Source organism: Entelurus aequoreus, linkage group LG04 (genome assembly GCF_033978785.1).
Source record: "Entelurus aequoreus isolate RoL-2023_Sb linkage group LG04, RoL_Eaeq_v1.1, whole genome shotgun sequence".
In the NCBI taxonomy this organism is placed as follows: domain Eukaryota; kingdom Metazoa; phylum Chordata; class Actinopteri; order Syngnathiformes; family Syngnathidae; genus Entelurus; species Entelurus aequoreus.
Window position 1 is genome coordinate 5,262,544 of NC_084734.1, and position 16,565 is coordinate 5,279,108.

Below are 16,565 nucleotides of genomic sequence, written 5' to 3' on the forward strand. Positions count from 1 at the left end.
GTATCCAATATTGCAACAAATATTACAGTATATTATCATTCCAAACATGTTTTTGTGAAGTGAAGTGAATATTTATATAGCGCTTTTCTCGAGTGACTCAAAGCGCTTTTACAGAGTGAAAACCAATATCTAAGTTACTTTAAAGCAGTGTGGGTGGCACTGGGAGCAGGTGGGTAAAGTGTCTTGCCCAAGAACACAACAGCAGTGACTAGGATGGCGGAAGCGGGGATCGAACCTGGAACCCTCAAGTTGCTGGCACAGCCACTCTACCAACCGAGCTATACCATATTTGTATTGTCTAAATAAAAATACTTTACAGCAAACTACCCATCAAATTAATAAAAATGACAATACATTTTACGTTGTTCTTTACAGCATAAAGCGTAAATTGAAAAAACTACTTGTGTTTTTTGCATTAAAACTCTGTTGACTGAGCTGCCAGTTTTTGACTGTAAAATCTTGTTTTTAACAGTGTATTACTGTAAATGGAAAGACAGTACATTTGTTTTTACGGTACAAAAACTGGCAGCTAAATTGCCAGAATAAAAAAATTACTTGTACTGTTTTTTCATTAACAATATAATGTTGTAAAAACCAATGTCAATTTAACACAAAAATGATGGCAACAAAGCTGCTAGCTTGTTCCGTAACCCCCCCCCCCCCAAAAAAAACAGTGGTCCTGTTTTTCAATTTAACGTAAAATGTTTTAAAATATATATAAAAAACACTATATTTTACAGTAACATTTTGTAAATGTAAAGTTTTTACTGTAAAATGGACAGACTACTTAAAACAATTGATATGATTAATAATGAAATCCAGAGGCAAATGCATATATTATTCACTGTTACAAGCGGCCCTCTGATGGCAGCCATAACTGCCATGTGGCCCTCAATGAACACCACTTTGACATCCCTCATCTTGTGGTACGCCAAAGAAACACTTAATTAAATATCGTGTAACTGTTCAAACTGAGTGTAACAGTGTGTTTTATAATATATCAGTATATATAATATACTGTACATATGTTATGTAAATATTACGTATATATGTTATATTTTATATCGCTATATTTAGTCTATTTATACCTGCATTGTCCTTTCCATCCTTACACTTTCCATCATTGTAACTGAGCTACTGTGTGGAACAATTTCCCTTGTGGATCATTAAAGTTTGTCTAAGTGTAAGTCTGACGTTAGTGGCCAAAAATATCAGAAATACTTGATAACCTCTGCCTTGTTTTAAATGAATACGTAGGCCTACTACGCCACTATGTTTTCATGTTGGTCATTATGGTTGTACTTGGAGATTTCTGAGTGTGGTACTTGGTGAAAAAAAGTTTGAGAACCACGATGAGCAGTTTAGTGATTGTAAACAGTGATATCCTCCTTCAAAACTGCACTAAAAGAACACCTCCAGGCAACTTCAACCCTAAACTAACACCCTCCCTTCCACATCCCACCTCCCCGGATTGTAAATAATCAAATGTAAATAATCAAATGTATATACTTGTTCTTATGCTTTCTGAACTCACTATGTTCTCTGCTCGCTGTACATATCCTACCAAGTCACACCTACACTGTTTCAATGTCCATTTCTCTGATGATATAATTGTTGATGACTGAAGTGCTGATATCAACCAAACCTACCCCCCCCCCCCCTCCACATCCCACACCAAGGATTGTAAATAATGTAAATAATTCAATGTATATACTCTGATGATTAACTTGTGTGATGACTGTATTATGATGATAGTATATATTTGTACCATGAATTGTTTAACGTGGACCCCGACTTAAACAAGTTGAAAAACTTATTGGGGTGTTACCATTTAGTGGTCAATTGTACGGAATATGTACTGTACTGTGCAATCTACTAATAAAAGTCTCAATCAATCAATCAATAGCAGCCTGGCTCACTGGAAAACACAAAAGGAAAACAAATCTTAGAGCTTTAAAGGCCTACTGAAATGAATTGTTTTTATTTAAACGGGGATAGCAGATCCATTCTATGTGTCATACTTGATCATTTCGCGATATTGCCATATTTTTGCTGAAAGGATTTAGTAGAGAACATCAACGTTTAAGTTTTGGTCGCTGATAAAAAAGCCTTGCCTGTAGCGGAAGTAGCGTGACGTCACAGGTTGAAAGGCTCCTCACATTTCCCCATTGTTTACACCAGCAGCGAGAGCGATTCGGACAGAGAAAGCGACGATTACCCCATTAATTTGAGCGAGGATGAGGAACGTGAGAGTGAAGGACTAGAGTGCAGTGCAGGGCGTATCTTTTTTCGCTCTGACCGTAACTTAGGTACAAGCTGGCTCATTGGATTCCACACTCTCTCCTTTTTCTATTGTGGATCACGGATTTGTATTTTAAACCACCTGGGATACTATATCCTCTTGAAAATGAGAGTCGAGAACGCGAAATGGACATTCACAGTGACTTTTATCTCCACGACAATACATCGGTGAAGCACTTTAGCTACATAGCTAACGTGATAGCATCGTGCTTAACTGCATATAGAAACAAAAGAAATAAATCCCTGACTGGAAGGATAGACAGAAAATCAACAATAATATTAAACCATGGACATGTAACTACACGGTTAATGCTTTCCAGCCTGGCGAAGGTTAACAATGCTGTTGCTAACGACGCCATTGAAGCTAACTTAGCAACCGGACCTCACAGAGCTATGCTAAAAACATTAGCTATCCACCTACGCCAGCCAGCCCTCATCTGCTTATCAACACCCGTCCTCACCTGCGTTCCAGCGATCGACGGAAGGACGAAGGACTTCACCCGATCATCCGTGCGGTAAGCGGCTAGCGCCGGCTAGCGCCGGCTAGCGCCGGCTAGCGCGTCTGCTATCCACCTCAAAGTCCTCATGGCTGTGTTGCTGCAGCTAATACACCGATCCCACCTACAACTTTCTTCTTTGCAGTCTTCATTGTTCATTAAACAAATTGCAAAAGATTCACCAACACAGATGTCCAGAATACTGTGGAATTATGAGATGAAAACAGAGCTTTTTTGTATTGGATTCAATGTGTCCGCATACTTCCGTTTCAATGATTGACGTCACGCGCATACGTCATCATACATAGACGTTTTCAACCGGAAGTTTAGCGGGAAATTTAAAATGTCACTTTATAAGTTAACCCGGCCGTAGTGGCATGTGTTGCAATGTTAAGATGTCATCATTGATATATAAACTATCAGACTGCGTGGTCGCTAGTAGTGGCTTTCAGTAGGCCTTTAAGTCTTGTCTTAAGTGTGTATTTCTGTGCTAGCAGGTGTCACATAGCACCTTTGTGACTGTGTTGACATCGCTCCCACTCAAGGCGGCGACTGAACTGACAGATGTGCTAGTCCACCAGCAATATACAGTCGAGTATGCACCACACCTCCGCACATACATCTGGTGGTGAGGATTGAAGATGGAAGGACATATAACATGGCAGAAAGGTCCTATTATTGTCAAGTGGAAAGGTCAAGCCATTACCATGAATTCATGTTTGAGACGACCAACAAAGTGCTTGAACTCTCTGGTGCGGAAACAAAAACAAGTATTTATTTCCAGGGCAGAAATGTACAGTGCTATTGAAGGTCTGAAGGTTAAGAGCAGGGTTAAGAGAAGATGGTTTCGCTTTGATTGTTTCACCGAAATTGTCCATTCGCCGGCAAAATGGAAGCGCTGCAGACTGCAGAAGCTCATGTCCTTGTGTATATGTCATCCTAATGAGATTTTTATCACCGGATAAAAAGCTAAAGCTCGCCTCTGGGAGGAAGGTGCACTTGGACAGAAGGATGAGCTTTGGGGTTGGTGGGACAAAAGCTCCTATACATTGTTATTGTGTTTCTATTATTGAATGGGACCCAAGATAAGGTGTGTGTGTGTGTGTGTGTGTGTGTGTGTGTGTGTGTGTGTGTGTGTGTGTGTGTGTGTGTGTGTGTGTGTGTGTGTGTGTGTGTGTGTGTGTGTGTGTGTGTGTGTGTGTGTGTGTGTGTGTGTGTGTGTGTGTGTGTGTGTGTGTGTGTGTGACAGCAAGCTTACCTTAGCAGTTTGGCATCAAAGACTTTCTCAACATCATGCAGCACTGTTGGCAGATACTTCAGGGCAGCAACCTGAGCATGCAGACACACACTTCAATTATTTACATTACAGGGTTGTTTTCTCCCCTCCTTTTTCCATTTCTACTGATGGTGAGAGAATAAAATGATATCTTAAGACAGGGTGAAGGTGATTAAGAGTTAGGGCGTGCGGTGAAAAGTGCGAGCAATTACCCGCAGCAGTAGTGTGGTGGTGAAGTCCGTCCTCATCAGGCTGTTGATGGACTCAAAAAGCTTCCTCAGCGACTCCTCAAACTCTGCCTGCTCGTTGCCCTCGTAGAGCCTGAGGAGGCCACAGCATTACACATTGAATGCTTTACATCAAAATACATGTTTCTCAGCTATGGTCTGTATTGCTTGCACCAGTACTCAGTTGCAATATACACTATATTGCCAAAAGTATTTGGCCAGCCATCCAAATGATGAGAATCAGGTGTCCTAACCACTTAGGCATGGAGACTGTTTCTACAAATGTTTGTGGAAGAATGGGCCGCTCTCAGTGATTTCCAGCATGGAACTGTCATAGGATGCCACCTGTGCAACAAATCCAGTCGTGAAATTCCCTCGCTCCTAAATATTCCAAAGTCAACTGTGGAAGTGGTAGGCCACGTAAACTGACAGAGAGGTCAGCATAGTGCAAAGACAAAGTCAGTTGCTACACAGCTCCAAACTTCATGTGACCTTCCAATTAGCCCACGTACAGTACGCAGAGAGCTTCATGGGTTTCCATGGCCGAGCAGCTGGATCTAAGCCATACATCACCAAGTCCAATGCAGTGGTGTAAAGCACGTCGCCACTGGACTCTAGAGCAGTGGAGACGCCTTCTCTGGACTGATGAATCACACTTTCCCATCTGGCAATCTGATGGACCAGTCTGGGTTTGGAGGTCGCCAGGAGAACATTCCGGACTGCATTGTGCCGAGTGTGAAAGTTGGTGTTTCTGTCCTGCCTGTGTACTGTGCGCCCTGTTAGCTCAATAGCTGTGTCTGGTACAGATGAATGGAGCCAAGACAGTCCTGGATGAGTCTGTTACCTGCGGTCCACAGTTTCAGCTCATCCATTTTGTTCACGATGGATCTGACATTAGAGAGAAAAATGCCGGGAAGCGGTGGTTTGTGTGGCCGCTTTCTAAGCTGCACGAGAACGCCTGCTCGGCAGCCTCGCTTTTGTCTTCTCTCCCTGCGCCGACGTCTCCTCCTGCCTGCAGGTATGACCATCCACGGTGAGCCCGGTCTGCGGGCTATGTCCTGCGGTATGTCGTGCGAGTGTATAAAGTCCTTGTTTATCAGTTGTTCTGTCTGCAATCCAATGCCTGCGAGAGCTTGTCGGCTGTAGACAGGGTTTGCGCGACTGACGGTAACTGACAAACAAAACAGTACTAACAAAAACTTTAATAAAAAACACTGAAAAGGAGAGCACAAAGCCGCAGCGACCGTGTGCACCGCCATCTTGATTACATCACCTTGCCCAAGACATGGGTAACTTACACACCTGTGAAGGCACCATTAATGCTGAAAGGTACATACAGCTTTTGGAGCAACAAATGTTGCCATCCAAGCAACGTCTTTTTCATGGACGCCCCTGCTTATTTCACCAAGATAATGCCAAGCCACGTGTTACAACAGCGTGGCTTTGTACTAAAAGAGTGTGGGTACTAGACTGGCCTGCCTGTAGTCCAGACCTGTCTCCCATTGAAAATGTGTGGCGCATTATGAAGCCTAAAATAGCAGAAGGGAGACCCCCGGACTGTTGAACAACTTAAGCTGTACATCAAGCAAGAATGGGAAAGAATTCCACTTCAAAAATGTGTCTCCTCAGTTCCCAAACCTTTACTGAGTGTTGTTAAAAGGAAAGGCCATGTAACACAGTGGTGAACATGCCCCTGTGACAACTTTTTTGCAATGTGTTGCTGCCATTAAACTGTAAGTTAATGATTCTTTGCAAAAAAAAATAAGTTTTTCAGTTTGAACAATGAATATATTTTCTTTGCAGTCTATTCAATTGAATATAAGTTGAAAAGGATTTGCAAATCATTGTATTCTGTTTTTATTTACCATTTACACAACGTGACAACTGGTGTTGTGTGTATATATATACTGTATATATAAATATATATATATATATATATATATATATATATATATATATATATATACATATATATATATATATATATATATATATATATATATATATATATATAAACACAGAGGCTATTTCATCCCTACAAGCCTGTTTCGCAGGTTTCCCTGCTCTTCAGGAATTTTATTATATAAAATCTGTGTTTCTTCCTGACCTAACACATATGTATATATATATATATATATATATATATATATATATATATATATATATATATATATATATATATATATATATATATATATATACACACAGTATATATATATATATGATTCTTAATAGGACTAGTTGTTAAAGATCCCTAAATATTCAGCACAACAATTAACTGGGGTTGGAGATGTGTGGCAATAATCACGTGGTGCCACCAGTACGACACATCTTCAGTTGTGTTTCCTGACGTCATTGGGTGTTTCGGCCATTCATCACAAGACACGCTCTGCCGAGGTTGGCCCACCACAGGCTGATCAGACCTGGGTGTGTGTCGCATGGTGGCACCATGTGGTTGGTCGCTGCAATTTCGGGTGGGAAGATAAGCATCTGGCTGAGGTCTACCCGCATTTCCCAATCCCGGGCTGCGTTCAGTGGTCCTGAGTCTGGAGGTGATGGCTTGGTCCGCCGTTTCTCTCCTTCCCGGATGAAAGTTGTTTTGCGTGGGAAGGTAGCCTGAGCATTTAGAGGCATGGCATTGGTGATTACTCGCTTATTTTCAAGTTCGGCAGCCAAGCATTTCAGTACCTGGTTGTGGCGCCAGGTGTATCTCCCTTGAGTCAGACTGGTCTTGCAACCCACCAAGATGTGTTGAAGGGTTGCTGGGGCTGTACACTGGAGACAGGCTGGTTCCTCTCCATACCAGAGATGTAGGTTGGTTGGAGAGGGCAGGACATCATATGTGGCTCTAATGATGAAACTTAGTCTATTAGACTTCATGCTCCATATGTCGTTCCACATGATTTTTCTCCTTTCCACGCCCTCCCACTTCATCCAACGGCCTTGCTGGGCTTGGGAGACTGCCTTGGCACATCTGGCTGCTTCCTCCTGGTGGCGCACTTCCTCCACAAACATGTGCCGCCGTTCGGTTGCAGTTGTCTTTTGCCATGTGGGTGCTGTTGCTTCCAAACCAAGGCCCCCTCTGCCATATTGGACATGCCCCACTATATCCTGGTGTCTGAGGGCAGTCATTGCCACTGCAACTGCTGCAGATGGATTCCATTTCCTCCCTGCCGCTAAGGTTGGAGCAGCACCTCTGACGAATGGCTCCCGGGATTCTGTGTGAGTCATTTCCAGATATAGAGTATAGACATTGACACCATTTTCAGTATTCCAGCTCTGTTCAACACCACAATGGTTTTCAAATGAAACAATCAAAATGTGCTTTAAGTGCAGACTTCGAGCTTTAATTTGAGAGTATTTACATCCAAATCAGGTGAACGGTGTAGGAATTACAACACATTGTATATGTGCCTTCCACCTTTTAAGGGGCCACAAGTAATTGGACAAACTAACATAATCATAAATAAAATTGTCACTTTTTAATACTTTGTTGCAAATCCTTTGCAGTCAATGACAGCCTGAAGTGTGGAACCCATAGACATCACCAGACGCTGGGTATGGTCCCTTGTGATGCTCTGCCAGGCCTCTGCTGCAGCTGTCTTCACTTCCTGCGTGTTCTTTGGGCATTTTCCCTTCAGTTTTGTCTTCAGCAAAAGTTTTGTCTTCAGGTCAGGTGATTGACTTGGCCATTGCAGAACATTCCACTTCTTTGCCTTAAAAAACTCTTTGGTTGCTTTGGCGGTATGCTTCAGGGCCTTGTCCATCTGCACTGTGAAGCACCTTCCAATGAGTTTTGAAGAATTTGGTTGAATATGAGCAGATAATATTGCCCCAAACATTGACACTTATTCAGGGACAAAATACTGAGGTGCACAATGTAGATACTAATACCAATTTATTCTAAATATATAGAGTGATCATGTTGTTATTATTGATACTTGTGAACTAATTTACAAGTGAGACTATTTGGACACACTGACCCCTAACACCTTGACTCCATTTTAATTGTGAGGCCCCTGCAAGTGAATAAATCATAAACAATGCAATCGCCCACATTCTGACTTCCATCTCTGCCCTTTCCTTTTTCATATGGCCATCTGCATGTCTTTGTGATTCAGTGGCGCTGCGCGGCTGTTAATTACAATAAAAGTTATGAGCGCCAGAGGGAGGGATTAACATGTGGCACGTGGCAGATTCAGTTTGTGAGGGAGGGATTAGGCGGTACCACACAGCAGTATTATCACTCACTACTATTCTGATTACGGATGCATTGTTCCACTTAATCCAGCAGCTGGGTCTGTGAAGGAGTACGTGTGGCCGGTATGTCTAGATGGTGTGATTGTAGGTTGTGCATGCCACTAATGTAATGTATGTGTGCATTTTTTATGAAGAGATACATGTTGCCAATATTGGTGTTCTGTCTTAACAGAGGTCATCCCCACTGGGTTTAAATGGCTTAATAGGAGTTTGGGGTTTTGTGCAGACAGCAACAACTTAAGTGACTGACAGATGGGTATAAAGGAAGTATGATGAAGAGGAGACGATAACAAGTGGGAGGGGGTGACTGATCGTAACAAAACAGTCTGAGTGGGAGGGAAGCTGCAACAAAAACAACGCGCCCACACAAAGCATGTGATTTACGACCGTATCACTTCAAGACGACTCTACATCCACGCCTCAACACCAAAGGGAGGAGAACTTGTTTCCGGGAAGGTGAGCTTGGATGGAATGACACAAAGGAGACGCATTGTGGTTGCTGAAGGGAAGGGAAAAAGAAACAAGAACGGCAACATTTGTTCAAAGCAACGAAAGTTGCAGGCCATGAAGGACAGAGGAAAAAAGAACACAATAAGCTGAGGGAGCTGGACGTTATCGACTTCAGGTGGTTGGCAAGTGACAGATAGGACAGAGGCAGAGACGCCCTGGGGAGGCTGGAGTTTTGGGATGATGAACACACACCAATCGATTCATAACCAAAGTTATCTTAGCAGGGTTAAAATATATTCTTTCTTAATATTTGTCATGCTGCTGTGTCTCCCCTGCTCAGAAGTTACCATTATCATAGTGTTTTGTTTCTCTAATACAGGTGTCGCCAACCAGTAGCTCACAGGCTACTGGTTGGCGCCAGTTGATTTTAAGTAGTAAGGAAAATGTTCTTACACTCTCAGTATTTTTGGGGCAGTTCAATTCGGACAATATGCCTCTTTTTAATGACACATTACCACAAAATAGCAATAAGACAATGACAACACTGTTTGAGTGGAGATCTGCTTCCTTGGTACAAAATGTTGTCAGTCATATAAATTAAACATAATATCGTGTTTGTCCAGATAGCTCTAATAGTAAAATAAGTAAGGAAAAAACTGAACGAAAAATTAATGCATACTGAAATAAAAGATGCTAATTGTTGATTTCATTATTACAAAATGTGAGATGTGAACAACATTTTGTTAATGTTCCCGCAAAATTAGCAAAATGTTCCTGTGTTTGCGTTGAAATAAGCTATGCAAATAAATGTTACCAAATTAAGTAATTCTTTCCGATGTAAATTTTGTAAAAGTAGCTTTAACACCACTGCTCTAACACAACTTCTTGAATTATTTGAGTTCACTTTCTGGCGTTATTACCAGCCAGAAGATCACAAATCACCAAATAAAATGTCACTTTAACTCAAAATGTGGCCATGGGGCCAAATTTAATAAATGTGTTTTTTAGAATCCCTGTGGAAGTTTGATGTTTTCCCCGATGACATTTTAGCTAAAATCAACAAAAATGTGTCCAAACCGCACTCTCTTTCAAATTTGATGAGATCTGAACACATTCATATGCATATATTTATTAGGTGACAAATGTATATACAGTTATATGCCATTAAATAAGTATAGCATCTGTTATCTTAGGGTAGGGTGTTTTTTTGTCGTGTTTTTCCTTCGTTAAGATATTAAAAAACCTAGATTTTATCAGTTTAGGGTTTGATCTTGCAGATGACCACAGCAATCCTAAATCTACTTAAGTCATTCTGTCACACTGCAGCCATGCACTCTTAATTGCAACCTTTTACATGCTTATTACCGCCACTAACACAGTGATCAACACCCTTGGCTCCGCTGTCAAAGTTGATTAGAGGGACGCAGATGCAGGGTTACTGGCAGTGGTGGGCCGTCAGGGCCAGCAAGGCCTTCTCTGCTGGACTAACATAACAGAAATCATGATCATAATTAAAGATAAAAGTAATTTTTAATTTACTTTCCCTATTATCTAAAAGTATTCATATTCTCTTCATGTCATATTATGCTCCTTCCAGTGCTGTTGTTTTTAGGTTAGAGTTTGTATCCAATCAGAATTCAGCTAGCTTATGTTGCCATGCTGTACCAAAACTGCCTACAGAATTAACAATGCAGGCGTCTGTGCACTGTAAGTGAACGGACACATACAGTTGATAGATAATTGCGATAGCCAATCATATCACGAGTTGTTGTCAGTAAGGCCTTCTAGATGGCCTCACGTTAAACGTGACATTTATGACATCATGACCATATCAATGCTCTGTTTATTAAATTAAAAACATTAAAACTGCACAATCTTGTTGACCTCAAAACTGGTATAGTGACGTACAAAGCTCATTACCACATGCTGCCTGGGTGTCTGCAGGAGAGGTTCAAACCTAGGGAGAGTTCCTATGACCTCAGATGTTCAGCTGTCTTTCAGAAAGCAAACATAAGAACGAGCTTAAAAAGTAGATGTGTTTCTGTCAGGGAGGGTTCATCTGTGGAACAGCTTGGATCATTCCTTCAAATGTTCCAGTTACATTAACACATTTAAAAAACACTTTAAAGGCCTACTGAAATGAAATGTTCTTATTTAAACGGGGATAGCAGATCTATTCTATGTGTCATACTTGATCATTTTGCGATATTGCCATATTTTTGCTGAAAGGATTTAGTAGAGAACATCGACGATAAAGTTCGCAACTTTCGGTCGCTGATAAAAAAGCCTTGCCTGTACCGGAAGTAGCATGACGTCACAGGTTGTGGAGCTCCTCACATTTCCCCAATGTTTACAATGCCGTGAGCGTGATTTGGACAGAGAAAGCGACGATTACCCCATTCATTTGAGCGAGGGTGAAAGATTCGTGGATGAGGAAAGTGAGAGTGAAGGACTAGAGGGCAGTGGAAGCGATTCAGATAGGGAAGATGCTGTGAGAGGCGGGTGGGACCTGATATTCAGCTGGGAATGACTAAAACAGTAAATAAACACAAGACATATATATACTCTATTAGCCACAACACAACCAGGCTTATATTTAATATGCCACATAACAAACACCTCCCCCCTCCCGTCCATATAACCCACCAATACAACTCAAACACCCGCACAACACACTCAATCCCACAGCCCAAAGTACCGTTCACCTCCGTAAAGTTCATACAGCACATATATTTCCCCAAAGTTACGTACGTGACATGCACATAGCGGCACGCACGTACGGGCAAGCCATCAAATGTTTGGAAGCCAAAGCTGCGTACTCACGGTAGCGCGTCTGCTATCCAACTCAAAGTCCTCCGGGTTGTGTTGCTGCAGCCAGCCGCTAATACACCGATCCCACCTACAGCTTTCTTCTTTGCTGTCTTCATTGTTCATTAAACAAATTGCAAAAGATTCACCAACACAGATGTCCAGAATACTGTGGAATTTGGCGATGAAAACAGACGACTTAATAGCTGGCCACAATGCTGTCCCATTATGTCCGCTACAATCCGTGACGTCACGCGCAAACGTCATCATACCGAGACGTTTTCAGCAGAATATTTCGCGGGAGATTTAAAATTGCACTTTACTAATCTAATATTGGCATGTGTTGCAATGTTAAGATTTCATCATTGATATATTAACTATCAGACTGCGTGGTTGGTAGTAGTGGCTTTCAGTAGGCCTTTAAGACCAATGTCTTGGAAAAAGATATCACTCTTGAATCAACACAGTAGTTAATACTATGATTATTGTTAACTAAAAACTAAATGTGGGATATAAATAATAATGGAAGTATAATTGTTTGTATATAGTATATCATTGGTACAAAGGTTTAACCAACACGTGTACATGAATATTTCACATGTATTTACTGTGTATATAATTGAACAGTGTTTACGTTGTGTACAAGGTGTATTTATAATATGTTGTGCAAAGGAAATTTCATATTCTTAGGAAGCTCATCTTGTATTTGACATTGTTTATAGGGTTAGTCGCAATAAGTGCTCAACTTCAGCCTAAACTCTTTCGGTCTGCAACATTTTCAACTGTTTGTTTATGTAAAATGTTTGTTTATTTTGTTGACCACTGACCGAAGAAATAATAAACCAACAAAAAAAACAAAAAAACATGTACGCGTCCTGTGATTGGATACTCACTGGTTTGAGCCGCGGCGGTGTTATGCAGATCAGCAAGCCACACCGGGACTGAATTTAATAAATTCATCCGCTGCGATAACCAATCAGATCACAAGTTGTTGACAGTAGCCTATCTAGGTAGCCTGATGTTAACGAGACTGTGATTGGATACTCACTTGTCATTCCAAAGTGAGTATCCAATCGCAGGTTGCAATTTACTCAAGCAGGAAGTGTTGTGCCGTAGCCATACCGGGCTAGCAGAGAAATCACAGATACTCACTTTTTTAACCCACAAAGAAGGAGAACATAACATTGATTAGGTGGCAGATATATACAGTATTTGCCAGGCCATTTTCAAGAAGGATATTTAAAGAGAAACTACATCTTGTGAGACCATGTCGGCCAACCCCGGAAATGCCCGTCACTTCCACTCGAATCAACCGACTACGAGCAGTACCACTGGCTTGTACGGCGTTGAATGGGTTCTACAAATTGTGAGTTCAAATATTTAATTTCTCAAATTTTTCAAGTTTAATGTTCTTTTTACTATTTTAATTTTGACATTACTATATAAGATGTTTTAATTGCTGATGCGGTTTTATTTTTAAATGTGCCAGAAAATAGACCATTTTGTACACTGTTGAGGTGATACAATGCGCAGTGTGTAGATGTGTTTCTGTATAGTATTTCTCCAGCAATGGTCATGTGGTGACATCAATGATGGTATTTTGAGAGGTAATCATTAAAGTCGGACATCACTGAAACGCACGGCCCGCTACTGGTTACTGGCATGTGGGTGGCTCTCTCAAAGAAGTTACAATTCATTATGGGGAACAGTGCACAAAAGAAGCAACACACAAACGCGTACGCAGAAACACAAGGCAACACTCACTGGGAGTAGAGAATTCGTGAGCGGACGATGAACTTGAAGATGTACTCCAAAGCTTTCAGAGTTCGGAGGATTGCCTCGCACCGTTCTCCTCGACTGGAGACGTCCAGGTATCTCTTCAGCACCAACATCAACTTTCTGTTAGAGAACACAGGGAAATAAGTGAGCGAGATAGAAAAACAATTTTTCAATGTGTTCTCTAAAACCCTTTGAGTAAATAATTCTGGAAGTGAGACAGGAGAAGACTCAAACCTCAAACCTATGTGGAACAATTCTGATTTCAAATATTTTTTTGGATGGAAAAATAAGCTTCAAAAGTCAAACCATCATCATTTGTGACTATATCATTTGTCCAAAAGCCCAGAATTTTTCTCAGCAAACCGTGAAATAGTCGTGGTTCCCTTGCATGAAGAGCCAGACTTTGTATCAACTGAGCTATTCAGCCACTTAGATAAAACCTTCTGCATATGTAAGCTGTGCAACTAACTGGTTTCATTGATTGGTTGATTGAAACTTTTATGAGAAGATTGTACAGTACATATTCCGTTCAATCGACCACTAAATGGTAACACCCGAGTAGGTTTTTCAACTTGTTTAAGTCGGGTCCACGTTAATCAATTCATGGTAGAAATATATACTAACAGCATAATACAGTCATCACACAAGTTAATCATCAGAGTATATACATTGAATTATTTACAATCCGGGGGGTGGGATGTGGGCTCACACTGGTTTATGAATGTGAAGGCGCAAATTGGCAGCTGTGGCTACAAATGTAACTTACCACCATAAACGTGTGAATGTGGAGTGAATAAATGATGGGTTCGCAGTTCTTGTGAAGCACTTTGAGTGTCTAGAAAAGCGCTTTTTAAATATAATCTATTAATATTACATATAATGAGCAATGCAGTTAATGAAATACCCACTACAATATACAGGGAGTGGCAAAAAAAATCTGACACCATTTTGTAGCCTAATAATATCACCAATTCTTGCTCAAGTATGTTAGGGTGAATAATGACATTGTGGAGGAGGGCGTGGTCGGCGTGCCTCCTGCAGGAATGGGGTGTGTATGACCCGGCCTCGAAGCCAGCGGCAGGTGAGTAGATTGTTCAGCTGGGGATGATTATCTAGTCACCTGTCGCCCTTATTAGCAGCAGCCGTAACGAGACACCTGTGGGAGTTGGTGTTGCTGGTGAGCAGACCCATGGACACACACACGTCGGAAAGACACACTAGAGAGACTGGAAATTCGCAGAGCAGAGTGCTGTTGCTGTGTGTGAGCAAAATAAAACAATTGTCAAACCTGACTACTGGGCGTACAGGAGGACCTGTCGGGATCTGGGGAACCCACGGGAGGGCAAACTCCACAGACATGCACTAACAATGAAAAGGTATTTTGTGTGCTAAAATATTACAACAACAAATGTGTGCAGCATGCATTTGAGGAAATTCAATAAAATCCACAAACAGTCGCCGCTTGCCGCAGAAGCGAACGACACCAACGGCTTCACTTCACTGCAGAGCGACCATGATCACAGCAAGAAGTCGTCAACGGAGCAGTACAGGGTTACCAGAAGTGGAACTGGATTTAAAAGTGTCAATAGCAACTTTACAAAACTATGTCAATGAGGTACGAAGCAATATCAACAATCTCCATGGACGTGTTAAAAAAGATGTCGCAAATTTCCAAGAACAGATTATCAGAGAGAGAAAATATTGTGATGGTATGATGGAATTGAGAAAGTTCAGAGAAGAAATGAAGACTCTCAGTGAAGCTGAAAGAGGAGAATACAAGATTGCACCAACAGGTGCAACTAGATATATCACTGATTTGAAGAACTTAGGGAAGGAGATGGCTGCATTGAGACAACAGCTCAAGGCCAGACAACAAGATATCACCAATCTGGGGAATATCTGTGTTTTAGAAAACATCAAAGAGGAAACGTGATGTTTTCGAAATACTGTAAACTGAAACCGAACAAACTGGAAAGCAAATTTGGACGTGGCTCAATTTTACACCAGACATGCGTCAATTTCTGGCAAAAATTGGACTATCTCTCTGACGTGTATTGTGCCACCGGCAAATCTGTCATAATATATTTATATGTTAAAGCATCTTTAAAAAAAGCTAATTTAAGATACTAATTTCATTTTTTGGGGCTGGTATATGTGTGTTACTTTTTACAATGTATTTTAAATTAGTGCTTTTGGGACACCTTGTACATCTTACAAAAGCAGATGTCAGTTAAAGAAGTTCCTAAACAGTACAAGAATGGCTCCTCATCATGATGAATTATAGATTACAGCCATCAAAACAATCCCAATTTTAAGCCCATCCTCAACGTATTTCGATACTTTTCTAAATAAAGGGGACCACAAAAAATGGCATTACTGGCTTTATTTTAACAAAAAATCTTATGGTACATGAAACATATGTTTATTATTGCAATTTTGTTCTTAAATAAAATAGAGAACGTACGAGACAACTTGTCTTTTAGTAGTAAGTAAACAAACAAAGGCTCATAATTAGTCCTGAGGGAACTCTCCTGAAGGAATCAATAAAGTACTATCTATCTATCTATCTATCAAGTCTGCTGACGTATGCAGTAACATATTGTGTCGTTTATCTACCTATTATTTTGTCAAATTTATTAAGGACAAGTGGTAGAAAATGAATTAATAATCTACTTGTTCATTTACTGTTAATATCTGTGTCACGTGTGGGTCGCAGCTTACTGCGGGGTTCGTTCCCTCTGGATGCAGACGGACCACTCCAGGCAAGACGTGCAGGTAGGAGATGTTTTATTTATCATAAATCATAGCAAAAACAGAAAACAAGCAAAAGGAAAATGTGCCAATCGCACGGGAAGCTAAGGTAACCAACTAGCACAGGAATCATAGACTAGGAAACAAAAAATACCAACGTATAGCAAACAATGAAGCCAGACTGAGCGTGGCGAGAAAGGTGAATAAATAGCCCTG

At 41.0% G+C, this 16,565-nt stretch overlaps 1 protein-coding gene across 1 annotated transcript in view; it reads right to left on the minus strand.

Annotated features, from left to right (window-relative positions):
- LOC133648209 (dedicator of cytokinesis protein 2) overlaps positions 1-16,565 on the minus strand; it is a 337,149-nt gene that overhangs the window by 223,354 nt on the left and 97,230 nt on the right. The window contains exons 21-23 of the mRNA XM_062044062.1: positions 13,584-13,718; positions 4,287-4,395; positions 4,057-4,127 (exon numbers count right to left, since the gene is read on the minus strand). Coding sequence (XP_061900046.1) covers positions 4,057-4,127; positions 4,287-4,395; positions 13,584-13,718 — 315 coding nt within the window. The remainder of the gene's footprint in view (positions 1-4,056; positions 4,128-4,286; positions 4,396-13,583; positions 13,719-16,565) is intronic.